Source organism: Synchiropus splendidus, chromosome 7 (genome assembly GCF_027744825.2).
Source record: "Synchiropus splendidus isolate RoL2022-P1 chromosome 7, RoL_Sspl_1.0, whole genome shotgun sequence".
NCBI classification, from domain to species: Eukaryota; Metazoa; Chordata; class Actinopteri; order Syngnathiformes; family Callionymidae; genus Synchiropus; species Synchiropus splendidus.
The window spans coordinates 18,435,062-18,462,244 of NC_071340.1; the positions used below are offsets into that span (position 1 = coordinate 18,435,062).

Consider the following 27,183-nt stretch of genomic DNA (forward strand, 5'->3'; position numbering starts at 1 on the left):
GTTTGTCAGCAATTCTGAAATGTTGGTGTTCAATGAAGATGCTTGGATTTTATATGTTGAACATCCTGCGTGGAAGTGTTGCTGAGCACTGATCTCATATACATCATCCAGAAAACAGTCAAATGAGTTCAGTGAGGCAGATCTATATCAGAGGTTTGCACTCCAGCCTTGGACAGCTTCAGTTCCCACTGTCACCCCTCTCAAACCATCATTAAGTATCCAGAGCCACGTATGAGCTGTGACCCTCTTCTGTTCTTCATCCTGTCCACAGCTGCACGTGTCGAGACTTTCCTGATCTCAATCCAGACTAGAGAGAAGGGACCGTTTTGGGCCCCGAAGTGTAATAATCAGTGCTTGAATTGACTCCAAGTGAATTAAAATTGACTGAGACCTGATTTCTCAAATGATTTACAGAATCTTCAGCCCAATTACGACCAGAGAAGAGTGAGAGGTGAGAGTCACGGCTCTTCTACCATTAAACATGTCGCAGGAGAGTACAGATCGTACAGGTAGTTCAGAGGTCAAAACATCCAGACTGAATTTCTTTTATTGGGGCAAATATCAGAGGCAACAGACATCAAGTATAAAATAGTTTCATTTCACAAAAACAATACTGAAACACAGGAACTAAAAGTCAGTCTAGACCAACAGATTCAAGTGACCAATCATCTGGAGTCTGAAAGTCCTTGAGGCTGACACAATTCAAGACTTGATTCAGAGTGTCTTGGACTTCATTTATCTCTTCCAGGGAATGCTGGACGCTTGAGTGCTGTAGCTTCATTCATGGTGCTCACGCCATCTGAGTGGCAGGAGCACTCTCCAATATGTGAACTCTCTCATGCTTCTTGAGATTTTTTTTCTGATTATAGCCTTTACTGCATTTCAGGCATTGAAAAAGTTTCTCCCCCGTGTGAATCACCATGTGTCTCCTGAGCTGCTCCTCCAGATGAAAGCATTTGTCACATTCAGAGCAGCAGAACGGTTTCTCTACAGTGTGAATCTTCAGGTGCCTCCGAAGATGTTCTTTCTGGCTGAAGGTCTTTCCACACTCTGAACAGCTGAAGGGTTTCTCTCCTGTGTGGACCTTCATGTGGGCCTTCAAGCCTCCACTGCAAGTGAAATACTTGCCGCACTGTTGGCAGGAGAACGGTTTCTCCCCCGTGTGGATTCTCATGTGGCCCTTCAGATGTTCTCTTTGGTTGAAGCTTTTGCCACATTGAGAGCAGCTGAATGGTTTATCACCCGTGTGGATTCTAACGTGAGTTTCAAGATTTCCTTTCTGTGTGAAACCTTTTCCACAAAATGAACAGCGCAGATAGTTTTCTCCACTGCAGAATTTTATGTGCTGAGTCAGTCCAGACTTGCACGTGAAACTTCTCCCACACCCCGAGCAGCTCAGTCGTTTCTCATCACCTCTTCTGGAGTTGGAGCCTGAATGAGTGTTGCTGGGTTGCTTCCACTGATCACTGTCATCAGTGTCAGATCCAGAAGACAGCGACCTCTGCTGGTCGGACTGTAGCTCCGGATCCGGTACCCCACAACAGTCAGCAGTTGTTTTCATGTGATGAATTGAGCCAATGGAGGACTCAGCTTCATTTTCATCGTCTTCAGTCTTCACAACCACAATATTAAAAGGAATCTTGGTGACGGCATCCTCCTCCTGTTCTTCTTTTAAGTGACCAGGTTCTGGTTCCTCCTGGTCCAGAGAGCAATACCACTCCTGCAGCTCTTCTTTCACCAGCAGGGGTCGCACGTCTGTCAGGAGATGATAAATATGGTTGTCAACGAGTCTTGGAGACCTTTAATAATCACTACACAAAATGTATTAAAATTGAATTACAGATGTTGGACATTGATGACTAAAATTATTGATTTGAAATAGAACCTTTCAATACATCTTCAGCACAACTTCCTATACAGGTTGTTCATTTACAGTTCCAATAAAAAAAAAATTTCACTCAAAACTTTTTCTTTCAACCAGTCAGGAACTAAAAGCCCTATCACAACAATCTCCTCTAACACACACACTGCAAAGACCTTACATGACCATTTAAATGACGAATTTAAATAATTTGTAAGCCCATTACAAAACATACATGGCATACAATCACACATTAAAAGGAGGAGCGAAACGAACAGTTCTTATCATTTCTGCCCCTCACACTACTTTGCCGAACAGTGGCTGTGTCTACCTGTGTTTCTGCTTGTCTGAGTTCAACCGTTAGAGAGGGTTGCATTTTAAACCGTCCATTAAATATCGTGATGAATTGTCTCACAAATAAATTATATCTGATCTAATCTAACGCCGTCGAATAATGACTTCACGTCTCCGTATTCACGACCAACACGTTAGTGCTTAAATATTTACATTTCATAGTATTTTTACACTGTTTCCACGCTGTTTACCCCATAAGTAAACACATGTCAGTCTGTTTGTTCGAACAGAGACATCGGTGCGAACCTCTCTGGTCTGACTGGACCGTGGATTTCCGGTCCTCCTTCAGAACTGTGCGCTGACCGTCCATCTCTAGTGCCGCCGTCTCCTCTGAGCCATCTGACATATCAGGTCCTGTGATTAAGATCCCAAGCTCCACTTCCACCAAGCTTGTTTACTTCCGCTGGTGTCACACCTTCAGGTTCCGACGATATCTACGAGACGTCGAACAGTTCCGCCCTCCTCTGAATCTGATCTGTCCTTCACGACGGGTTAACGCATATTTGTTGTCGTTGTTGAGCGACTCAGAAAGATTGCGCTCATCTTGACGTCTTCTGGTTTGAACGGTCCGGGTTTGATCCAATTTTGGGCGGGTAAAACTAAAGTAGCATCGACAACAGGGATCCAAGCACACTCCTAAATACAGTACACTCTTTTTAGGGTGTGACACACAACCCAAGATTTTAATCATGGCTGTAAATACAACTAGAATATGGACACCATCACTACTACAGTCATCCCTGGAGGGAGTCATCCCAAAGGGATCAATAAAGTCAAGTCTCAGTCTAAGTCTAAGTCTAAGTCTAAGTCTAATATAGATTTCCTCTGCAAAAACACCCTGCCTGAAGCATCCTCAGACAGTAGGTCGATGGCTCATGTCTGACTCCACTTTTTACACATTAATATAATAACTATAATATTATATATTATACAACTAGTTGAACCCACTACTCTCACACATAGTCACTGAGCCTTTCTGGGGTTCTGGACTGACTGATCTTCAACCTAGACATCAGTCTCCACATCATCTGAGTGTTGGGTGGCCTTCTGTAAAGCTCACCTGACCAAGTCACCACATCATGTGACCTTGACGTGTAGTTGGCAATCAGGTCATATGTATGCACCTGCAACAACCTCCTCTGCAACCGCGATGGCGCTGTTCCAAGATGTTTCTTCGTGAAGTTTTCCACTGACTTGTAGACAGACAGTGGTGGAACTTTCATGACAAACACAATGACTCGTTGCTTCTTCTCTATCAGAGTACAGTTCTTTTCTGATTCTTGTCACTGCTCTAGACGCATATGCCACTGGACGGCTATCTTGTTGAAGACAGGCTCATAAACCATCGTCAGATGAATCTGCATGTGGGAGGAGTGGTTTCTTTGGGTGTGACCTGGTCTCAGTGGGTGTGATGTTCCCCCTTAAATTCAGCGGGTCCTTCAAAAACACAGGAGTATTGAGCCATCAGCTCCTCTTTCATTGTTATCCGAGGACCTTTTTGTTTCAATAGGGTCACCATCCACATGCTCCTTTCCTTATATCGGCATGTAGAATGCTTCGACACATAAAAAGGTAGGTTTACTTCTGTCTTTGAAGTGACATTTCAGACTGAGCCTTCTGATTTCAGTTATACCTCTATGTGTCTCATGTTTGTAGGCTTGAGTTGAAGTTCTGCGCCTTGTTGCAGTCTGACTTTTTTCCTCACCTGGAAGGACACTGGTTTCTGCTCTTGACTCCAACGTAAAGTCGAGTCTTGTGTTGCAAGTTTTACTAGTCACTCTAGAGCCCCAGGTGCTGGCTTCAACTGGTTAAGGTCAGTTTTATAATAGTTGAATACCATATAAATTAATATGACGTCAGATATAGAGATGACTGTGTCAGCTACACGGAAAAAGTGTCTTCCAATCAGGGAGTTCAACTTTCTACTGAAGTTGATGAGCATCTGTTGAAATGACTGTGGACTATGCAGGAAGGTTTGATTAGAAATTACTCCTTGCAACAATACGAGGGCTTTTATCTTTTTAGGCCATTTAATGCGAAGCCAGTCTTTGAACCAACCCTTTTTCCTCATGTGAGACCAAACCTGTCTGTGAGGCTTTAACCCTGAAGGTGACTCCAGGGGACTTAGATCAGACTGCCTTCGAATCGAATCAGATATGACCAATGATATAATAAACATAATCATGGCAGAACGTGACCATACTGTAGTCATGGCTCACGTTTATATTGTATATATTACATAAATTGTGTAATCAAAATTGTATATATATTTTTAAATATGTTTTTCCCTAAATATGAGGATCTCACACTTACTAACTTTATTTAGGATATATTTACTATCACTAGACAACAAAAACCTTTCTATAAGTATCGCAATATCAGTCCAATAACACCCACAAGGGCCACAACACCATCTATAAAAATAACCAACTATTATATTTTGACGACAGTGCCGGATACCACTGTATTATCATCTACTATTTCACACCAAAATAAAAACCGATGGGGGGGTACAGCACAGGTCAAGTCGCATATAATTTTCGTTGTCAGTCCGTTATTCTTGTATTCTTCTCACAATCAAAGTGTCTGACACTTTGGCCAACGAATTCAGGCAAATAGTTTAAGCAAAAATAATATTTAAACGCGTTAACATCTGAGAATTAAACGTTATGTCCGGAACGTAGTATTTGAGTCGTGGTGGCACGGACGGTTTTCAATGCAACACCTGACATGACACATGCTGCCGTAACTTCCGGTAATGTGTTGCCGTTGTACATAGTTATTTTTAACACGTCTTTATCTCCCAAAAAAGATGGATCTTTTGGGGGGAGAGTTTGGAGATATGACTCAGCAAGAGCTGGCTGCTCCTGTCGACACTGTAGCGGTGAGTTTTAATGAGACAAACGAAAAGAAATGAGGGAACCGCGAGCGCATGTGGTTCACTCGCTGCTAAAAAACACCCAACCATTTCGGTATCAAACATTCACCAACAAATACGAATTTACATATTTACAGTCTGCTGTAAATGTAAACGGAGTCAAACTTGATATGCCAACTTTTTTTACAGGAAAAGTGGAAATTGTTGCCGGCGTTCCTTAAGGTAAATACACTGCGGTCCTTCTACGAATTTGATGTTCAAGTTCAACTCGTAGTTTACATTCAAAGTCAATGTCACATTCTGCATGAGCTGGACTAAGCGAACATACATCGATGCCTAAGAAATAACTACCTCAATGAACGCCAGATTTGTTTTTAAGGTGAAAGGGCTGGTGAAGCAACATATCGACTCGTTCAACTATTTCATAAATGTGGAGGTAAGAACTAACTACGATACAGAATACCATTTTTCTGTGCAGAGTTGGTGCATCACGTGTGGCTGTTCTGCTCTGTAGATAAAGAAAATCATGAAAGCAAACGAGAAGATCACCAGCGATGCTGATCCAATGTGGTACATCAAGTAAGATGGCCCCCTCATTTCTCAGCCGCGTTCTACTCATGACAACAAATCATAAACTCACTCTACTCTGACAGATATCTGAATATTTATGTGGGTATGCCTGATGTGGAAGAGAGTTTTAATGTCACTCGACCTGTGTCTCCTCATGAGGTGGGATTCTCTCTTTTTTATCATATAAATATAAACAAACAAATTAAACATCAACTCCAATGAATGTTTTCTGCAACTCATTTACACGTGCGCCTGCTGTCTCCGTCATAGTGGATGGGTTTTGAATGAATTAATTTTTGATATACTTAAACAGTGTCGCCTCAGAGACATGACTTACTCCGCGCCAATCACTGTTGACATTGAGTACACACGTGGCAGTCAGAGGGTCATACGAAATGCACTGCCAATAGGAAGGTAATGATTTCGTGCATGTTAAATCCATAATTCCAAGTTATTTGAAGCATGAGTGACTTGTGCTCTTCTCAGGATGCCAATCATGCTTCGGAGTTCCAACTGTGTACTCGCTGGCAAAACACCAATGGAGTTTTCCAAACTGAATGAATGTCCTCTGGATCCAGGTTTGACACAGTCTTTTTGAGAAATACATTTAAACTGAATCAACTCTAGTTAAAAACATTCTGCTTTCAGGTGGATATTTTATCGTCAAAGGTCAAGAGAAGGTCATCCTGATTCAGGAGCAGCTCTCCAAGAATCGGATCATTGTGGAGCAGGATAGGAAAGGTGCTGTTGGCGCCTCTGTTACCAGGTACAGTCGGAGGACATGAGAATTACTACTGGGTCAGTAAATGGTTACTGTTTTTGACCAAACTGAAACTGTTGTGTTTTAGTTCAACGCATGAGAAGAAAAGCAGAACCAATATGATCGTCAAACACGGCAGGTTTTACCTCAAGCACAACACGCTGTCGGAGGATGCTCCCATCGCCATCATATTTAAGGTAGCAATAATGGCCGCCAGGAGAGGGCGCTCTAACACTCCGCACTTGGTTACTTGCCTTACAAAATGCATAACCCTTAGTACTGCGTTTAATCTGCAGTAAATGTATTCTTGTGCACTGTTTTACACATCACCTTTCTTTGGTCCACATTCATGCATGTCAACAACAAATCTTTATCCAGCAGAAGTTTGCTCACTCCAACAGGAATAAAGCAGTAATAAACCCTATAGCATGGGACAAACTATGCATTTGCTCTGTTGAAAACATTGTGTCATTTTATATTGGGCCAACGGCCAAACATTAGTTTCCACAGACCCTAATGGTTCACCGTGCCTCCTGACTCTCAACACTTTTCTGCTCCTTAGACACTGCTCCTGGAATTTTATTCATCAATGTGAACTGTGTCTTTAAGCCTGTGTAGAACTTAACTCCACATGCTGTCTCACAGGGCATGGGTGTGGAGAGTGACCAGGAGATAGTTCAGATGATTGGCACTGAGGAGCATGTGATGGCGAGCTTCGCCCCCAGCCTGGAGGAGTGTCAGAAGGCCCAGATCTTCACGCAGACCCAGGTAGGTGATGAGCGGTGTCACGACGGTGTTGACTGTCAGCCAAGAATGAACCACTTTCTTCCTCACCCTTCCAGGCCTTAAGGTATCTGGGCAATAAAGTCCGCAGACAGCGCATGTGGGGAGGACCCAAGAAGACCAAGATGGAGGAGGCCAGGGAGCTGCTGGCCTCACTCATTCTCACTCACGTTCCTGTGAGTGGACGAGTGAATGAACCGGTGAACTCTTGGTTGGTCCCTTTGGTCCTTATCGAACAAATATCTGCAGGTCAAAGAATTTAACTTCCGGGCAAAGTGCATCTACCTGGCTGTGATGGTGCGGCGGGTGATTCTGGCTCAAGGGGACAACAAGGTGGACGACAGGGATTACTATGGGAACAAACGTCTGGAGTTGGCAGGGCAGGTCAGCCTTGGGTTGGATCAACACACCAGCCTCTCATCAACCTTCTCCCTCTGAAATGTTTGTCGTGTGAATGAATGAATGACTGGATGGATGTCACGTGTTGAGCGAGGTCCCTTTTTGTGTTTTGGGCCCACGAGTATTAAGCCTTTCCGTCAGCCTCATGATTTTCCTCCTGCTTTGTTTTCATCCGCTGTCCCATCATTTGAGTCCGACTTAGTCCTGAGTGTGACGTGTGTGTAAGTGGGTGGACGACTGGATAACCTGGACGATTTTCCATCTCCCAGCTTCTGTCTCTGCTGTTCGAGGATCTGTTCAAGAAGTTTAACGCTGAGTTAAAGAAAATCGCCGACCAGATCATCCCCAAGCAGAGAGCCGCTCAGTTCGATGTGGTAAAGCACATGCGGCAGGACCAGATCACCAACGGAATGGTCAACGCCATTTCCACGGTGAGTGAGTGCAGCTTCGGGGGTCACTCGAGCAAGTGTCTTACTTCAAGCTTCAAATGTCAATACAGTCAAATGCATGTTTTCAAATCTGTTGAATTTTGTTTTAAAACCAGGGAGAACTTTTAAGAATCAACTGAAACTAGAGTTTCCATCACAGTTACCACTAGAGGTGTTGTAGAATGTTGTTTACTCAAGATAGGAATGGGGAGAAACACTTGGAAAATATCTATCCTAACTTGCCATGCAACTGAAAGTGCTTCATGTTTTGGTCTCTTTTGTTTGCTCAGGGAAACTGGTCCTTAAAGAGGTTCAAGATGGACCGTCAGGGCGTCACCCAGGTCTTGTCTCGACTCTCCTACATATCTGCTCTCGGCATGATGACCAGGATCTCGTCCCAGTTTGAGAAGACCAGGAAGGTCAGTGGGCCACGATCTCTGCAGCCCTCGCAGTGGGGCATGCTGTGCCCATCGGACACCCCTGAGGGGGAGGTGAGTTCCCTCTGTCCAGACCTGGACCATATTTAGTTTGTTGTTTTTGGTTGTCACATTCACTTGAGGTAAAACAATGACACAAGCTGGATGTCGTGGTGATTGTTAGTGTTCTGATGCGACTGGCAGAAGTTTCTGTCGTGTTAATGCTCATCATTATCTGGGTCAGATGACATAAATTGCCAAAGTGTTACAATATAATAATACATACAATAATAATACATTTGATGCTTTATGAGGTCAAAGTTGATGTGTTGACCACCAGCATCAGTGGCACGATCTTCATTATTCTTTCATTGGCATGGTCTCCATTTTAAACTGACAAGGTGGTAGAAAGCGTTTTAATGATGCCAGATCTCCGTCAGGTCTGTGCAAAAGTGGACTAGTGAGATAAAGGAACGTATACTAGAATAGCGCTCTGTGAGCTCAAACCCCTGCCAAGCAGCTTCAGTCTGCTCCAACACCCTCTCCTAGTCTCCCTGGGTCCCAATGTTGGAGAGTCCTATAAAAAATTCCTGGATCCAGACGGTGATCCTGATACGTCCTCCTGCTTCTCTTTCATTTCCTGAGCATCCCTCCATAAAGTTGGAAGTCAGACAAACCAACGCCGTTGAGAACACAACCTCCTTGGCGGAGGTTAAACCGATGCAGAGGATTCCAAGTATAACAGTCTCATAGCTCACGGCTTGTAGCCGCGTGCTTGACATATATTTCGTGGTATTTTATGATACAGTTTAGCGATGCCATTATTTTTGGATCACAGGTTGTATATTTACTTGTCATCGTGATTCAGAGACCTCCTTGTTTGTAGGCCTGTGGACTTGTGAAGAACCTGGCCCTGATGACGCACATCACAACAGACATGGAGGATGCTCCTATAATCAAACTGGCCTTCAATCTGGGCGTGGAGGATGTCAACTTGCTCTGTGGCGAGGAGTTGTCCTACCCCAGTGTCTTCATCGTCTTTCTCAACGGTAACTTCAAATGAAGGTTGTTTTTGTGTGGCAGTAGGGACAGTATTGTGCTCCAGCCAGAACTTGACCCATTCCCCACCACTGCAAATGTGCCCTGTCAGTGACAGCTCAGATGCTCCTCTGTCTACCAGTCTATATCGCTCCTCTGCAGGTTACAGGTGGAAGGCAAGAAGTCGGGCAGACGTAGTTAAATCTGTTGTAACGGTCGATCCTTGCGGTGAAAGAACAGCAGTTAAAATGATTTTAAAGCAGCTAAGGTCCTTCAAGTCAGTAAGCGTACATTGTTGCGTTACACCCTTAAATGGCAGCGACGGAATGCTGTGTATTAAAAACGGCATCATCAGAAGCCAATTCAAACGGCTTCAGATTTTGAGCCTCATTGTTTGATGGATTTGAACTCATTCACTCACATTCTTTTCCTAGCATTTACCGCGTGTCAATGTGGGCAGTGCACTATTTTTATTACTCATTATTGGGATAGAGACATGCTTGTTTATAATGTAGGAACAGATCCGTCATATCAAAAGATTTTCTGAACCAAAGTGATTTAGAATTTGAGACTGCTCATCCACTCTTTATATTCCAACTGTCGTCCCACCGATAAGCCTCTTGTCTGGAGATGACAGTGTTTTGGTAGAGAATTTGGGAGCGTAAAGTCACCAGATAACAAACATCATCATGTTCAATATTGTGTGAAATTTCTTCCTCCGTCTGTGGTTCTGACTTCAGGAAACATCCTGGGTGTGATCCGGGATCATCAGAAGCTGGTCGGCACTTTCCGCTTGATGCGGCGAGCGGGATTCATCAATGAGTTTGTGTCCATCTCCACCAACCTGACGGACAGATGCGTCTACATCTCCTCGGACGGAGGACGACTCTGCCGGTGAAGAGTCTCTTGTATTTCCAGTTAGTGGGCTTGTGTTAAGGTCATGGCTTGTTGCCCATGTAGGCCGTACATCATTGTGAAGAAGGGGCAGCCCATGGTGAAGAACAAACACATCGAAGACCTGTCTCAGGGCTACAGGTAACTTTAACACGCAGTGGCAGAGAAAACTGCCCACAAAGTGTCTGACAAAGCTTTTGTTGACCTCAGGTCCTTTGAGGACTTCCTACACGAGGGCCTGGTGGAGTATCTCGACGTGAATGAGGAGAATGATTGTCAGATTGCGCTGTATGAGCACATGATTAACAGGTAGGTTGGACGGGCTCTTCTGTCGGTCTCCATGTCTCTCCTGACTCTTGATTCCTCTTTCTGCAGGGACACAACACACCTGGAGATTGAGCCCTTCACTCTGCTAGGCGTGTGCGCTGGTCTGATCCCTTACCCCCACCACAACCAGTCGCCCAGGAACACCTACCAGTGCGCCATGGGCAAGCAGGCGATGGGTGAGGCTGGGCCGCAGTAACATTAGTCAGCACTTTCTGACATTTTGGCAGAGTCCACCTTCCCCGCTGGAGGAAGTGACTTTCAGAATCCTCATGTGTTGCTGCATGCAAACGCATTTTTACCATCTGTTTGTCAGGTACAATCGGCTACAACCAGAGGAACCGCATCGACACACTGATGTACCTGCTGGCGTATCCCCAGAGGCCCATGGTCAAAACCAAGACCATCGAGCTGATCGACTTTGAGAAACTTCCGGCTGGACAGAACGCCACCGTAGCCGTGATGAGCTACAGCGGCTATGACATCGAGGATGCTTTGGTCTTAAACAAAGCCTCTCTCGACAGAGGTGACAGGCACTGGTCCTGAAGCTCGAATCCAAGCATCATTTGAACAGTGTGGTAACTGTTCCCTCCAGGTTTTGGCCGGTGCCTTGTTTACAAGAATACCAAGTGTACTCTCCGCCGATACACCAACCAGACCTTTGATAAGGTGATGGGACCCATGCTGGACGCCGCCACACGAAAGCCGATCTGGAGGCACAACATCCTGGATGCTGATGGAATCTGTTCACCTGGTGAGGGGTTAGAACTCGTCCCTTATCTCCCCACTTGCTGCATTATTCTTCCTTCATGAGAAACGGGAAGGAAGACAAGGCGGCGCCCGATAAAGCTGTTCAGTTTGTATATGTGGTGAGGATGAATGGATGATTGACAGACATATAAGGTTTTTCGATGTCATTTGATCGACTCGCATCCGAGGGCCAAATGAGACCTGTCAAGTTAGAGAAGGATTTTGCCAAATGTAATTTTATTTGTCTTAACTAAATGCTAGATTACTGTTGTTTGGAAGGGAAAAACGGTGTACCATGTTGGTTGTGAACATCTGAGGCTGAGATTTCCCTGTGCGTACACTTATTTCCTGCTTTCTTCTGTTCGAGAATGTGGTCCCAGACTTGGCTCAGTTTTACACTGCTGCTTTTGTTGCTTTGAAACACAATTGAAATGAGATTTTATATTTCGCATCATCAGGATTAAATGCTGTTACTCACGGACTTCAAGAGACGGTCTGTGTTTTTCTTGCTTGACAGGTGAGCGGGTGGAAAACAAGCAGGTGTTGGTGAACAAGTCCATGCCGACTGTCACTCAGACCCCACTGGAGGGCAGTACCCAGCCAGGACAACCCCAGTACAGAGACGTGCCCATCAGGTGAGTGGACAGTCGCTCGTCACGCCCACATTGCCTCTCCAAGCGGACTGGCAAAGATTTTATTGGGTCTTGCAGCTACAAAGGCTCCACTGACTCGTACATCGAGAAGGTCATGATCTCCTCCAATGCCGAAGATGCCTTTCTCATCAAGATCCTGCTGCGACAGACCAGAAGGCCTGAAATCGGGGACAAATTCAGCAGTCGACACGGACAGAAAGGTGCTGCTCCTCTTACCCTGTTGCTACTGTTAAAGCTGGTCTAACCAAACCCAGTGTGGCTGCAGTCCAGTCGTAGAGGCTGCTGCACCCTGATTCTCATCCAACCAGGGCTCAGCTCATTGGTTCTTTGTGCACGGCCAGACTGTCAGTGCTGTTACACAGAGCCCAGTCTGTGCTGAAACATCAAGCTGAATGATCCAGGCTCTCCTTATGAACGCAACTATCGAAGTACATTTGAGTTTGCTTGCCATTGTGGATGTTTGTGTGTTTACTCTCTTATTCTTTTGTGAACTTTTGCTGACCGGGAGTGTCTCTTGTTTGTCAGGTGTGTGTGGACTCATTGTCCCGCAGGAAGACATGCCCTTCTGTGACACGGGCATCTGTCCAGATATCATCATGAACCCTCATGGATATCCCTCCAGAATGACGGTAGGTCTTGGCCCAGTCGTGAGCTAGCGTGTTCATGTTCTGTCTGCAGCCTTGTCTACAGCACCAGCCGCCATCTTCCTGATGCTGTTTTCAACAGATCACGTTACATTTCCCTGAAGTGTTTTGATGCGCAGTATTTTGAGCTCACTTCTTATGAGCACTGCTCATGTGTCGACTCTAATGTTTGGACATAGCAAGCATAGTAATGGATGCCCTTTCTTCTGGCTTGAGAACCAGCTCCCCAAAATGTCCCCCAAAAGCTACTCTTCCCCCGACGCAACACAGTTTGACACGGCGCCTTCAAATGACACAGTCACTGAATCGCTCTCGTGCTTTGTTCTTAAAGTGACCATGGATGGACACGTGTCTGCAGCCGGTCTCACAGCCCAACAAAGCCGATGTTTTGTCTGAGAAGTATGAGTCTATTGCAGGTGGGAAAGCTGATCGAGCTGCTGGCGGGGAAGGCGGGGGTCCTGGACGGCCGCTTCCATTATGGGACGGCATTCGGAGGGAGTAAGGTGAAGGACGTGTGTGAGGACCTTATCCGCTATGGCTACAACTATCAAGGCAAAGACTTTGTCACCTCCGGAATCACTGGGTAACAGCTGTATTTTGAAAATTTTATTTTGTTACGGTTGTGGATCATGAGAAAGTCAAATGATCTGGTGTCACCCCTGATGAATCATATCAAGTATCAAGACGTCCTCCGTTTGTGGCCAAATACTTCACCCCTTAGGTTCAGTTTTTTCACTGAAATATTCCGGTTTGATGTCACTGTTTCAAAGGCTGTAGCATGATAAGAGAAGGATCTTCAGTAAGATGTTGCCATTGCAGTTTCAGGACTTCGGTTCCCCAAGAATAGAGTTTACATGACGAATGGTATAAACCAAACTTTTGACCTGCTTGTTCTCCAACCTTCATGTTGTTTGTGACAGGGAGCCCCTGGAAGCGTACATTTACTTTGGACCGGTTTACTATCAGAAACTGAAACACATGGTCTTAGACAAGATGCACGCCAGAGCACGTGGACCCAGAGCAGTTCTCACCAGGTACGTGGGGGAATTTACACCTCCCTTTGCAGTACTCTGGTCCTTTATGTGTGCAGTTTGTATGTTACCTGATGGCACTCCGGATTCTTCCTGCTGCCCAAACATTTTGATTTCTGTTTGTTTAAAGGCAGCCCACCGAGGGTCGCTCCAGGGACGGAGGTCTGCGTCTGGGTGAGATGGAACGTGACTGTTTGATCGGCTATGGAGCCAGTATGCTGCTGTTGGAACGGCTCATGATCTCCAGTGACGCTTTCGAGGTGGACGTGTGCGGTCAGTGTGGACTCTTGGGGTACTCCGGCTGGTGAGTGTCACGGAAAACATATCTTCTGAGTTTCTGTACATGGCAGTCAATCACGTTGCTGCTGGGGCTCCCCATCCGAATGTCTTCCAGGTGCCACTACTGCAAATCGTCGTGCCACGTGTCGTCCCTGCGGATCCCGTACGCCTGCAAACTTCTGTTCCAGGAGATGCAGTCCATGAACATCATCCCCCGGCTTAAACTGTCACGATACAATGAGTGAACACTCTGCGACGTTGTTTTTTTTTGTTGATGAAATGAGAGCTAAAATATAATTTATCTTCTGATCAGGAGCGTAGAAAATTTCACAGTAAGACAGGGCCTTCCTTTTTCTATCAATTATGTTCAGGAAAATGCTCTCAGTTTGTGTAAATAATAAATGACCTGCTGCTACTTTGACGTCTTTATTTGTGGTTCGAACATGATTTTGATGTAAATCAACAAGACGAATTTGTGTCTACCGTTTTCAATTACATTCTTCAAATTTCTAGTTGTGAAATTGTTATTTTAACCACTTAATTTCTTGTTTAATGGAGATTGTGTTTAATGAACACCTGTCAGAATAATACACATATTTGATGCACATTTTATTTTATAGCAGGCTGATGGTCTTGACAAGCCACCTTCTTGTAAGGACATTTTGCCCGGTCCTCACAAGGTTTAGGGGGTTAAAACTGCAACAAAAGTAGTTTGTTATAATTGGGTTCAACTTTGAGAGTCCTGGTTAAGGTTTGCCATTTGTTTAGGATGGTTAAGTTAGGGGTGTGAGTGTGTACCTGCTCTCTTAATTTCCATCTCCAGCACGACTTTCTTATAGTAATCGGCATGAGGAGACAAAGGACCACTTCACTGATCTGTTCAAGTCAATAGAGGAATTGTACTGAAGAGTTTAAGTGGGGGTTTTAGAGGGCCGTGCATCTGATGATCAGAAGATTGAAATTGAGACCAGAAACTGGTTTCGTCAAAGCTTATCATCGAGCACCAACCCTGGTCACTCGAGACGCTTCATGAGACGCGGTAATTTGTTGGGAAATCTGGAATGTAGACATCATCCAGATAATAGCCAAATGATTTCAGTGAGGCAGATTTATATCAACTCCTGAGATGAAGTTCATCTTGAGACGAACACATCTCACCAACAGCATAATGCACCATGAAGTGCCAGATGAGGTTCGTCTTTAACCCTGAGGTTTGCGCTCCAGCCTTGGACAGCTTCAGTTCCCACTGACTCGCATCATAAACCATCGTCAAGTATCCAGAGCCTTGGATGAGCCGTGACCCTCTTCAGCTCTTCATCCTGTCCACAGCTGCATGTGTTGAGACTTTCTCTCTCAATCCATACTTGTTTTGGCCCTGAAATTCAAAAGTCAGTGCTTGAATCAACTCCACTGCATTAAAAGCTCAATTGACTCAGACCTGATTTCTGAATTTACTTAGTAGTCGCTCAAATGATTTCCAGAATCTTCAGCCCAAATAAGACCAGACAGGAGTTAGAGGTGGGAGTCACAGCTCTTCTACCATTGAACATGTAGCAGGAGAGTACAGATCATACAGGTAGTTCAAAACATCCAGGCTGAATTTCCTTTATTGGGGCAAGTATCAGAGGCAACAATCATAAAGTATAAAAGAGTTTCATTTCACAAAAACAATACTGAAACACAGTAACTGAAAGTCATTCAACACCAATAGATTCAAGTGACCAATCATCTGGAGTCTGAAAGTCCTTGAGGCCGACACGATTCAAGACTTGATTCAGAGTGTCTTGGACTTCATTTATCTCTTCCAGGGAATGCTGGAAGCTTGAATGCTGTAGCTTGATTTATGGTGCTCACGCCATCTGAGTGGCAGGAGCACTCCCCAATATGTGAACTCTCTCATGCTTCTTGAGATTTTTTTCTGATTGTAGATTTTACTGTATTTTAGGCATTAAAGGGTTTCTCCCCCATCTGTCTCCTGAGCTGCTCCTCCAGATGAAGGTGTTTGCCACATTCAGAGCAGCAGAACGGTTTCTCTATGGTGTGAATCTTCAGGTGCCTGCGAAGATGTTCTTTCTGGCTGAAGGTCTTTCCACACTTTCCAACAGCTGAAGGGTTTCTCTCCTGTGTGGACCTTCAAGCCTCTGCTGCAAGTGAAATACTTGCCGCACTGTTGGCAGGATTCTCATGTGGCCCTTCAGATGTTCTGGTTGGAGCTTATGCCACACTGAGAGCAGCTGAACGGTTTATCACCCGTGTGGATTCCTCCTTTTGAAACAGATCGATTTGAAAAAGCTATTGAATATTTGAGGCTTCCCAGGCGGAGTGTCCCCACACAGTTCGAATCATTTTCCACTCATAACTTTTTCTTTGATCCACCTGGGAACTGAAAACGCATCTGGACATCGGCATGTGGTTGTTGTGGAGTTAGAGAAAATTACCTTTTCTACTATCGTGCTTCTTTTGACCCGCCGCAGATGAGTTCAACCGTTTAGAGAGTGCTGCATTCCAAACAGACGATAAAACATCGTGTCAACGCCGTCGAATAATGACGTCACGTCTCCACATTCAACACGTTTGTGTTTGAATCAGAGCCTCCTCAGTCTTCTGGAATTGGCGTGCTTTTCTCATAGTATTTCTAATCTAATTGATCTAATTTGATCAACAAGTAACCTCCAGTTACCACGTACTTGTTGACTTCCGTTGGTGTCACACCTTCAGGTTCCGACTAGATCAGCGAAACAGTTCCGCGCTCCTTTATCTGACGTCAGGTTAACAGCAAAGACGAGTCCAAATTTTACATGAAACGACAGCGATACGGAACGAATGGGAAATGTAAAAATACCAAAATATATATAATAATAATAATAATAATAATAATAATAATGGTAATGGTGTCACAGCCGTCAGCGACACGTCAGCCTCCACACTGACTCGTCCGGAACATAAAGACGGAGACACAAGTGCAAGTAGAGAAAATGGCTTCTATTTACGAACAGGCCCCGGTTGCTGTCGGTTCCAAACCCGGTGGGATGGCTTCAGTCCAGACTCTCCGGCAGTTCGTCAACGATCGTCTGGCCGCTGCTGCTCGAGAGATCTTTGGAGTGTTCGAGCAGACCGTGTCCGAGTTGGAGGAAGAGGTGGGCCGCCAGCGGAAGCTGCTGGACGTGCTGCTGAAACCTGCGGTTCTTCTGCAGAAGAGAGGTCCGTACCACCGTAACCGGCTTTGAGATGACGCATTTTGTTGTCCGTCAGATGCTCTTAGCAGATCTTGTAAACAAACATGGCGATAATAGACCCAGGGTCTTCGTCATCAACAAGGTTTTTCGTTTTTAAAGAATTAAATAATAATTGCAAAAACCTACCCAAACATCTGGAACTCGTCATCATGCAAAGCGCCGAAGAAAGCCCCGACGTATTCGCGTGTGATGACGTCACACTGAGACTTCCAGGAGACCACGAACCTTCTGATTTATCTATTTATCAATCAACTCTCAAATCCGTCTCTGGGAAACTCTCTTTGCAGTTGTTGTGTCTGCAGGTAGTTTTGACTCAGTTCTGGATCCAGGCTGCATGAGAACTCACTGAATGTTGTTTTATCGTATTTGTTTAGTCTGATGGTCCTCATAGGGCTTATGTGCAGGGTTTCAGTACCAACAGTTGAATGGTAATGGAACAGTCAACAGACACCACCCTCACAAAGCCATGCTCAGGTTTTGGCTGTGGAGCATGTGTTCTGGGTTAGATACAGATTAAAATACAGATAACGTCTTTGTCCACAGGCTTGTGACTTGTGGCGATTGTGCTTCACTACGGCAGGTTGCTGTGGAGAAGGGTGATTTTAGGTCTTGATTTTTTTGTCTCTGCAGATGCCCAACAGCCACTGGTGGCTAAAGATGATGTTCAACCTGAGCAACTGCAGTGGAGCTCCAGTCTGTTCCCGCTGGAACCAGGCATTCCACATGATGCCGTTCAAAAGGAGGAAGATGTGCCTGAGTTGCCATTCAGTCTTGTGTATGTAAAGCGTGAATATGATGAGGATGAACCTCAGTCCTCACAGCTTCTTCAAAGACAGGAGGAGCCTCCAACAAGCAGCTCGGCCAAAGACATGAAAACAGAAGCTGATGGAGAAGACTCTGAAGGACCTGTACCAGCCAGCTACTTGGCGCCACTTCTGCACTCAGACCACCTGAGGTCACTATCCCCGAATTCTGACACAGATGATGGAGAAGAGTGGAAAGAAATAACAACTACGCAGACAGATTCGAACTGTGAGGAAAATATAGACGTTAATCAGAGGAGGGATGTTGATAAGTGTCTGACCTGCACTGGATGTGGGAGAAGTTGTTCTTCATGGTCTGGACTGACACGGCACAAACAGAACTGCACCGGGGAAAAAACGTTTTCTTGTTCATTCTGTGTGAAATGTTTCACCAAGAAAAGGACTCTGTTAAAACACCTTTCGATTCACACAGGAGAGAAACCTTTTGGCTGCTCGGTGTGTGGAAAGTCTTTTACTCAAAAGGGAAACCTGAAGACTCACATGAGAATTCACACCGGAGAGAAGCCATTTTGCTGCACGGTGTGTGGAAAGTGTTTCAGTGAGAGTGGAAACCTCAAGATGCACATGAGAATTCACACTGGGGAAAAGCCCTTCTGCTGCTCGGTGTGTGGAAAATGCTTCAATCAGGCCACACTCCTGAAGACCCACATGAGGAGACACACAGGGGAGAAACCCTTCAGCTGTTCGGTGTGTGGAAAGTGTTTTAGTGAGAGTGGAAACCTCAACATTCACATGAGAACGCACACAGGGGAGAAACCCTTTGGCTGTTCCGTGTGCGGTAAATGTTTTAAGCAGAAAAGTAGTCTTAACACACACATGAAGGTTCACCTGATGAATCAGTGAGTGAACCATCCTGAACGATCTAAGAAGTCTCTCAAGAGAAACCGTGCTACACTCTCACTTTAGTCCATGTGTACCCATGACTTTTGTGAACTTCAGCTTTGAGAGTGCACAATTGTATTGACATTTTGGCTACACTTACGCCTTTGATCGATATTTATTGATTGTGTTCTGTGAACCAAACATGTTTTATTTCAGTCCTTACCTGGTGTACCTTTTAGGGGTTGTGGGAAAGATCAAGTGCCTGTTATCCGGAGTCCACATGAGAATGCCTTAAGACAGCCGCCCCCCCAACCTTTTTTGTGTCAATATCATGATCAAGAAATGATGAGCAGCATTTTTGGTCGTTTTACTTCAGATTTTTTTGTGTGAATACCAAATCTCAAGGTCATCATGTTGCCAATGGTTTGTCACAACTGCCTCAATGCTGTTGGCTTCATCTGGTGCATGCAGGTCTGCACTGACTGAGACTGAGACCAAGATGCTTTCCACTGGTGTTCTGCACGGCAGCCCAAAACAGCTCCACTAAATACACATCTTCGCCAGCACTCTACCGCTGTGTCACTTTGAAAAGATCCTGCTTTCTCTGCTTCTGGATGTGTTTTTTTTTTCATTTGTGTGTTGCAACAAATGCGCTTTTTCTGTCATTCATTTTCGTCAGCATGAAACATGATTTGTCATTGCGTTACCAGTTACCGTCTGATTCTTCTTACTCTAGCCCTGGTGACCAGCTATTTGATTGGTTAAGCCCTGTGTTTCATGCACAGTGTTTTTACTGTAGCAGTATTTGAGCATTTCGGTGTCCATATTGTTATTGTGTGATTTTTGCACCATAAATCAGAGAACCTGTCTACTGTGTGGCTCCTGGGTGAAACCCTCCGCCTGAAGGCCTGAAATCAAGACTTTAAGGTGACTCAGTATCTCTGGAAGCATTAGAACTGGAGCATCACCTGATGCCTGTGAGAAACTACATACTTTGGTATAACCAGTCTCGGCCTCTCTTCCGCTGGGCCTGTGTGTTTGCAGCCTCAGCTGTCAGCCAGGCTGCCCCTGTTCTCAGGGTTCGTCTGTAGGATTCTACTGTACCATGGTGTCTGAAAAGTGCTTTGTTTTCACTTGTTTCTTTGCAACTTCTGCATATTTTCAAATGAGTGTTTTTTGCTGTCATTACTGTGCAGACATACAAATGAAAGTCTCAGTTCTTTTTCTTCTTTCTCACATTGGTAATCAAGTCTTGGAATTTCAAATGAAAATGTTTTCAAACACAACAAGAGATGCTAATTGTAAGCAGCTAGCTTCTTTAAACAACCAACTCCACCGCTGATACTCCAGGTAGAGAAAAACTGGACTAAAAGAAAAATGTTGACTGTTTTCTTTGACTGACCTGCTGTCCAGATGTCCCCCGCCTACTGACCCTCTGCTTGTATTTTGGTTGAACAGCTGACATTTGAGTGAGGGAACCTGGAGGCCTCATGTCTGATGAACAGGCTGTTAAAAACACCAACACAAATTTCCTATACATTTCTGTACAAAAAAACTTACTTTCATGTGTAATGTTTTTCCTTGTATGGACTGTCACGTTTCATTTAGCTGCCTGAAGTTTGACATAATGATCAGGTGCTGTTCAGAAGGAACCATCTGCTGTGATTAATGTTGGACAATAGCAGAGCGTTATGTTGTTCCCACCTGGCTGAGCGCGCCATCGCAGTGAGTGCGACAGTGTTTGTGAGGACAAGAATGTGAAGGAGTGAGGAGCCGGCCGACATGGTTAGTTTTCCAGGGCAGACGAATTGTTTGGTACCATGGAGAACCTGAGGTCTCTAATGCCAACATGGTTTCTTTTTGCCTCTAAGCATAGTTTAAGAAGCACTGGACTGGCTTCAGTGTGTCTCTCCTAAATTGATATAAGGCACAAGAATGTAGTGTGATCTCTCCTTTCAGATGGCCATGTCAGTCCTCTGCTATTTGATGAGCTGCGTCTGACAGTTACCTGTTGCCACGTAAGTCATTCCTCACGCCTCAATGGAACGGTCGACAGCAGAGAAGACAGATGTTGAACAGATAATCTATTTATTCATGAACATTTGTACGCCCACATGACGGTGATTCTCCTGACACTCATGCTCTTCCAGCCTGTCCTGACTGCGCTGACAGAGAATGAAGAGTGGAAGACAGCAGCAGCATAGCACAGACCACAGGGCTGAAGGACAACATGGAGCTTGACTCTGGATGGCACTTCAGATCTCTCCACTCCTAGAGGGAGAATAGTTTCTACGAGTGTGGACTCTCATGTGTCTTGTCAGGTGTCCCCGCCAAGTAAAACACTTTCCACAAACAGAACAAGCAAACGGTTTCTCTCCTGTGTGTATTTTCATATGTTTCTTCAGGTAGCTGGTTAAGCTAAAACACTTCCTGCACTCTGGGCAGGAGATTGTCTTTTCCCCCGTGTGGACTGTCATATGAAACTTCAGGTGGTTGCCACATCGAAATGTTTTGCCACATTCAGAGCAGAAGAAAGGTTTCTCTCCTGTGTGGATTCTCATGTGGTCTTTCACGTGCTTTTGCTGACTAAAACATTTACCACATTCAGAGCAAGTGAAAGGTCTCTCTCCAGAGTGACTTCGCATGTGAATCTTAATTTGCGCTCGTCTTGTGAAACATTTCCCACAAACGGAACAGGTAAACGACCCTCCGCTGCAGGTGCTTTGGTGCTGGGTCAGTCCCGACTTGGAATAGCAAACTTTGCTACATCCAGGGCAGATCAGTGACTTCTGATGGTCTCTCTTCTCAGAGTTTGGACTCGACTGAGGGTTCTTGGCATTCCTCCAGTCTTCACTGTTGTCTGTGTCAGATTCAGAAGAGAGTGTCCCTTGGTGGTCAGAGGGCAGACGTGCGCCTGAGTAGCCGGCTGGACCTCCACAGTCGCCATCTGCTTTGATGTGCCCAGGTGAGCAGCAGGGTGGAGGCTCCTCCTCTCTCTGATGAAGCTGCAAGGACTGAGCTTCATCCTCATCATCCTCATCCTCACTCTTCACCAAAATGTTGACAGAGAACTCTGTCACTTCCTCGTCCTCCTCTTCCTCTTTAATAGGGTGGCCCTGAAGTGCGACAGACAAAAACAGATGTGAGCAGAGACAACGAAGGGTCTCTTGACTGGGAAATGCCCTTTGGAAACAAAGCTCTGGGCTGTTGGTTTATCTTTCCTGTTGTCAACATGGTGTTGACCGGAAACTTGGGTGCTAAAATATTTCTTTGATCTTAGAGATTCATACATGGCCACACTCCAAATCCACCAGCACGCTTTGAAGAGGAGACTAAAGAGGAGGCTATGTAGATATTCCCAGGTCAGGGATGCACTGACGGGGGGCTTGTGTGGCACTGGACGGAGTCTGCAGAGACACAGGTTAACCATAGCCCATTGACAGAACTACACCCACAATGATGCAGAGATCGGTGAGAGAGACTCGTCGGATACATTTTGCCTGCAGTGAAATGTGGTTGTCGCTGCACTGTCATACTTGTGGAGGCTGCTCCTGGTCCAGACTGGAGCTCCACTCCTGTTCTTCTTCTTTCATGGCTGCCATTACACTAAAGGAAAGAGGTCACCTGTGTGTCAAAGCAGCGCAGGAAGTAGGAACACTGAAGACATCTGCAGCACATAATATAATAATTATCACAGCCTCAGCGGAGCACGCCCACAGAACATGGATCTGCAAGGCAGGGAACATTGTAGCACCATGAGGTGCAATTGCAGAGGAGGAATGAATGAATCCATCCATCTGCGAGGTCTTTGTAGCTTCATCGCATCAGCATCGTCGTTTAGAGTGCAGTCATGTAAACCAACAAATGACCTCGTTGTTTTCTCTATTTGGTTTGTTTTACAGCAACATTTACTCCAGATAAAAAATAAGTTACATCCATTCGTCGTGTGTCTAAACCTCCGGCTTGATCCTAATGACGCCTTTTTACACGAATAAACGGAAACATGGATGCACTTCCGCCCGTAATGGAGACGTGGAATCGTCGGAAAACTATTCCACCTGCTGTTGATCAGACTGACGAAGGAAACGTCTGAGCTCGGATCGAATGCGGAACAGATCTGGGAGATTCTCGCGCTGACACGTTTAAAGGAACAAATATAAGCTCAGCGTTTCTGACCTGAACTGAAGCATCATCTGACGAACCTCTGTGGTCTGACTCCACTGAGTCTTGCTGCTCTTCCATCACTGCCGAACTGTCCGAGAGTCTGAGCTGAACGCGGTCACGGTAAGAACCGTATCCTCTGTTGAGAAACCTTGACCGTTCACTTCCGCCGGTGTTATATATTGAGGTTCCGGTTGACGACAACGAGAAATAGTTCCGCTCTATTTAGCTGCAATGAAGGCCATGAGTCAGTACCGGATGCGAACATTTCCCGCACATGTATTTAAAGTGCAATCATTTGTTCCGCATCGATGTTGAGCCTTTAGCGACCTGAGGCAAATCTTTTTCAATAAATATATCTTTTTTCTGCTTCAAAAGTTGCTTCTTTTGTTGCTGTAGAGTGTCGTTGTTTAATAGTGAAACAGGATGCAATGACAGAACCATGTCGGTGACAGGTGTCGATTAATCAAGCGCCCGCCAGATGGCTCTGTTTGTTTTGTAGTGTCTGGTTCTGATTGGGAGCTGGGTTTTGGCCTCCACAAAGGGACCCATGTGTTGCATATCTGAGATGTTTTTCATGTAAGGTTGGCCATTACTGCACCCCTGAGGGACATTGGTAATAGCGAGGTTCTGCTCCCCTGGATTCCTCTGTGTGTATTCCTCCGCGTTCCGTGGCATGTTGTGTCAGACATTCTGATCAGTTTGTGTGAGGTTTACATAGTAAAACCTCATCCTCGGCTCTTCATTCATCACACAGACTGGAACAGCTCCAACTACAAGCCACGATCTTAAAGACACCACAACCATTCTGATGTCCAGGAAGAATATTTATTGCATTTTGGAGTGACTTCACACCAAACTATTTCAAATTCATATTCAAAATGCGCAGTCTGCCTCTCATTCCCTCATTTACACGCCGCACTTCACTCTATGACTATGACAGTAATTCATCAATCCTATAATGTCATATACCATGATGATTTGGTTTTTCCTGACCCTTGCATGATGAAGCTGAAAGTTTTCTTTAATATGCTCTTATTATTACAACAGTTCATGCTGCTGTCTTCATGACTGTTCTTGTAATGCAGCCAAGAGATGTTGCTTATCATACACACTTTGATTAAGCACTATATAGGGTCTGAGCCAGTCTTGTTTACTGGGAGCCTCACAGTCCCGATGTTGACTTCAACTTTGCCTGCGGTCATGTAATTCAGTGCTCCTCTTCTGTATGTTGCTTCATATGAGTCTCAAGATAAACTTTCTTTGAGAAAGACTTTGCACATTTTGAGCAGCTGAAAGGTTTCTCCTTGGTATGTACTCTCATGTGAGATTTCAGATGTTCCCTTTGCTTAAAGCAGTTGCCACACTGAGGGCAGCTGAACGGTTTCTCTCCAGTGTGAACTCGCATGTGAACCTTCAGATGTTCCATTTGGTTGAAAGAGTTGCCACACTGGGGGCAGCAGAACGGTTTCTCGCCTGTGTGGATTCTCATGTGAGTCTTCAGATGACCACTCTGGTGAAAACATTTCCCACATTCCAAACAGCTATATGGTTTCTCTCCAGTGTGAATCTTCATGTGAACAGACAGAGAACGATGCTGATTAAAACGTTTGCCACATTCAGAACAGCTAAATGGTTTCTCTCCTGTATGAATTCTCATGTGGATTTTTAAGTCACGTTTAGCAATGAAACACTTTCTACATTCAGGGCAGTCAAATGGCTTTATACCGTCATGAATTCTCATGTGTTTCACCAGATTATCCTTTGTAATGAAATAGTTATTACACTTTGTGCAGCAGAATGGTTTTTCTCCCGTATGCCTCCACATATGAATCTTCAGATTGTCTTTATGGTTGAAACGTTTACCACATATTGAGCAAGAGAATGGTTTTTCCCCTGTGTGAGTCCGAATGTGAATGTTGAGATGTCCTCTCTGAGAGAAGGTCTTTCCACAAACTGAGCAGGTCAACGACTCCCCTTTACAGGTGTTCTTGTGCAGAGCGAGTCCCCTCTTGGAGGAACACTGTTTTCCACAGGCAGAGCAGGTCAATGACTCTTTGTTGCAAGTGATTTGGTGCAGGGAGAGTCCTCTTTTGGAAGAAAACAATTTTCTACAAGCGGAACAGGTCAATGAATGGTAATCAGCTTTATGCTTCTTCTCACTGACAGAGTTTTCCCTCCAGTCCTCACTGTCATCAGTATCAGATTCAGATGAGAGTGGCCTATGGTGGTCAGACTTAAGAGGTGGTCCTCTGTCACTGCCCGGTTCTGGTCTTCCCCATTTGTCTCCATCTGTTTTTGAGTGTTGAGTCGAGCTGCTGGTTTGAGGCACCTCAGCTTTCTCTTGAAGCTGTGAAAGTGACGGTTTCTCTTCCTCCTCTTCAGTCTTCACAACAATATTGAAGGGGAGGTTGCTCACTTCTTCTTCCTCTTCTTCCTCCTTAATGTGTGGAGGTTCTGGATCCTCCCGGTCCAGAGTGCAGCGCCACTCCCATGGCTCGTCTTTCACATCTGCAGCGACACAAACAAACTTTAGTCACTGATATTTCCAATGTGTCTCTGAATGTGAAGAGAAGCTGAGGAAACATCACTAGTTATGTACGACATTTCAGTAGATATTTCCACATGAGGAGAACAGATATTTTCCTCAATTATCACAAACTGAAATTTGAAGAGGTGGGAATAACATGTATCAAAAGGACTGACTTACTCCACTAGATAAAGTTTTTGTAAAGTAAAGCTTCAGCCGCCATCCCAGACAAGGAGAGCCCAGCACATGCACACACAGTGCATCATCATGACGCACTCAATGCCAGAGGACATGGAGGCTGATTAGGTCCTCTTCTGAAGAATGGTCAAGGAAGATTAACAACACGGTCAAAATGATTCAAGATTCACTCACATATTAATGTAATCAGCTTCTGTGCTATTACAGTATCCATCAATTTACACTCAGGTTTACTGACAGGAGTCAGGAAATCTAGACAGAAACAATGGGAACAGAAGATATGAAAAAGGGGCCGAAATGGTGAGAACTGTTCTTCTCCCGTCTCACCTTTCAACCTTCAGATGAAGTTGAGGTGAAAGGCTTCTGCTAGACCTCTGTCAGTGTCCACCAGGCAATACCAATTCAACCTAGAAAAGCACCCAGGCAGCGCAAACCTCCACCGAGCAGCTTCCATGCCCTCTGGATCCGGACAGTGATCACATTCACTGATTCGTTTACATACTTCCTGAAAATTTCATCCAAAAACCTCCTTAACACCCCAAGTTATTTTCAACACAGACAGACAAACAACAATCCAACGCCGACGAAAACAGAACCGCCTTGGTGTAGGTAGCAAAGCTATGTCATCACGACGCTGCCTGTCTCATATTTGTTGACCGCTTGGTGGCGCCAAATAACGCACCAAGTAGCATCAGCCACGTCGTGGGCCAGTTGGACGGAGCTCCGTCTCCACGTCTCCTCGAGCCTTCTGAAGACGAGTCGGGACGACACGAACTGATTTCAGCGACCGTAAAACATTAGCTCAGCGGTTCCGACAGACAACGGAGCAACATCGAGATCAATCGGAAACAAACTGATGTGAAACAAACGGCCACACTTCGACGAACTTCTCCGCTCTGACTGGACCAAACCCAGGCCCTTGCTCTTACCGTCCATCTCTGGGTGTTTCTCCATCAGTGTCCGAACTCAATCCTGTTAATTTTTAACCGAACCTCGAAAACAACGACGCCCCTTTGTCTGGCTCTTCTGGCGGTGTCACACTCCTGAAGGTTCCGACCGCGTCAGTGAAAGTAGTTCCACCTCTGCTTCTATTGCTGAACAGACGTTAAGCGCGTTTGTGAGATCATTTCACCGACGCGCTTGGATTTTAAACCACCTCGCTTTTCCCCTGGATGTTACAATTAATGGATCTATTTCCGTTTTGACAGATGTTTGGCAGTTTGGTTTAGTGTAGTGTCTGGTTCTGGGTGGGAGCTAGGCTCTTTCACTCTGTCTACTTTTTCCGCATCAGAATTGTTTATTTGTTTTCTTTCTTTCTATTTTTGGAGACATTTCTGATGGCAGTCTGAC

The 27,183-nt window shown here is 45.1% G+C and overlaps 5 protein-coding genes across 7 annotated transcripts; 2 read left to right on the plus strand and 3 right to left on the minus strand.

Moving 5' to 3' along the window:
* Window positions 1-545: 545 nt before the first annotated feature.
* LOC128762495 (gastrula zinc finger protein XlCGF8.2DB-like) lies at window positions 546-2,605 on the minus strand. The gene is made up of 2 exons (XM_053870802.1): window positions 2,462-2,605; window positions 546-1,755 (listed from the first exon to the last, which is right to left on the minus strand). Exons 1-2 carry the CDS (start codon window positions 2,559-2,561, stop codon window positions 791-793), a joined length of 1,065 nt encoding a protein of 354 aa, XP_053726777.1. The 5' UTR covers window positions 2,562-2,605; the 3' UTR covers window positions 546-790.
* A 2,354-nt stretch (window positions 2,606-4,959) lies between these two features.
* On the plus strand, window positions 4,960-14,489 carry polr3b (polymerase (RNA) III (DNA directed) polypeptide B). Of its 2 annotated transcripts, XM_053870647.1 has the most exons (28): window positions 4,960-5,099; window positions 5,283-5,315; window positions 5,473-5,529; window positions 5,608-5,672; window positions 5,747-5,822; window positions 5,977-6,077; window positions 6,150-6,241; window positions 6,312-6,429; window positions 6,512-6,620; window positions 7,069-7,191; window positions 7,266-7,382; window positions 7,456-7,590; window positions 7,875-8,036; window positions 8,324-8,524; window positions 9,336-9,498; window positions 10,228-10,381; window positions 10,448-10,522; window positions 10,592-10,690; window positions 10,757-10,884; window positions 11,022-11,231; window positions 11,301-11,459; window positions 11,973-12,090; window positions 12,166-12,308; window positions 12,634-12,737; window positions 13,169-13,335; window positions 13,673-13,786; window positions 13,914-14,087; window positions 14,178-14,489. In XM_053870647.1, the coding sequence occupies exons 1-28, from the start codon at window positions 5,028-5,030 to the stop codon at window positions 14,305-14,307; spliced, it is 3,399 nt and encodes a 1,132-aa protein (XP_053726622.1). In that variant the 5' UTR covers window positions 4,960-5,027; the 3' UTR covers window positions 14,308-14,489. The 2 variants fall into 2 exon arrangements, with proteins under 2 accessions (XP_053726622.1, XP_053726623.1); XM_053870648.1 differs by lacking the exons at window positions 4,960-5,099; window positions 5,283-5,315; window positions 5,747-5,822 and having other exon boundaries at window positions 5,483-5,529.
* Window positions 14,490-16,841: 2,352 nt separating this feature from the next.
* LOC128762470 (zinc finger protein OZF-like) lies at window positions 16,842-21,601 on the plus strand. Its single transcript, XM_053870770.1, has 2 exons — window positions 16,842-17,263; window positions 17,929-21,601. Exons 1-2 carry the CDS (start codon window positions 17,038-17,040, stop codon window positions 18,963-18,965), a joined length of 1,263 nt encoding a protein of 420 aa, XP_053726745.1. The 5' UTR covers window positions 16,842-17,037; the 3' UTR covers window positions 18,966-21,601.
* Window positions 21,027-23,264, minus strand: LOC128762507 (gastrula zinc finger protein XlCGF7.1-like). Of its 2 annotated transcripts, none has more exons than XM_053870816.1 (3): window positions 23,121-23,264; window positions 22,481-22,550; window positions 21,027-22,060 (listed from the first exon to the last, which is right to left on the minus strand). In XM_053870816.1, exons 1-3 carry the CDS (start codon window positions 23,135-23,137, stop codon window positions 21,200-21,202), a joined length of 948 nt encoding a protein of 315 aa, XP_053726791.1. In that variant the 5' UTR covers window positions 23,138-23,264; the 3' UTR covers window positions 21,027-21,199. The 2 variants fall into 2 exon arrangements, with proteins under 2 accessions (XP_053726791.1, XP_053726792.1); XM_053870817.1 differs by having other exon boundaries at window positions 23,147-23,257.
* Window positions 23,265-24,070: 806 nt separating this feature from the next.
* On the minus strand, window positions 24,071-26,868 carry LOC128762464 (oocyte zinc finger protein XlCOF6.1-like). Its single transcript, XM_053870759.1, has 2 exons — window positions 26,763-26,868; window positions 24,071-25,616 (listed from the first exon to the last, which is right to left on the minus strand). Exons 1-2 carry the CDS (start codon window positions 26,785-26,787, stop codon window positions 24,316-24,318), a joined length of 1,326 nt encoding a protein of 441 aa, XP_053726734.1. The 5' UTR covers window positions 26,788-26,868; the 3' UTR covers window positions 24,071-24,315.
* Window positions 26,869-27,183: the final 315 nt, after the last annotated feature.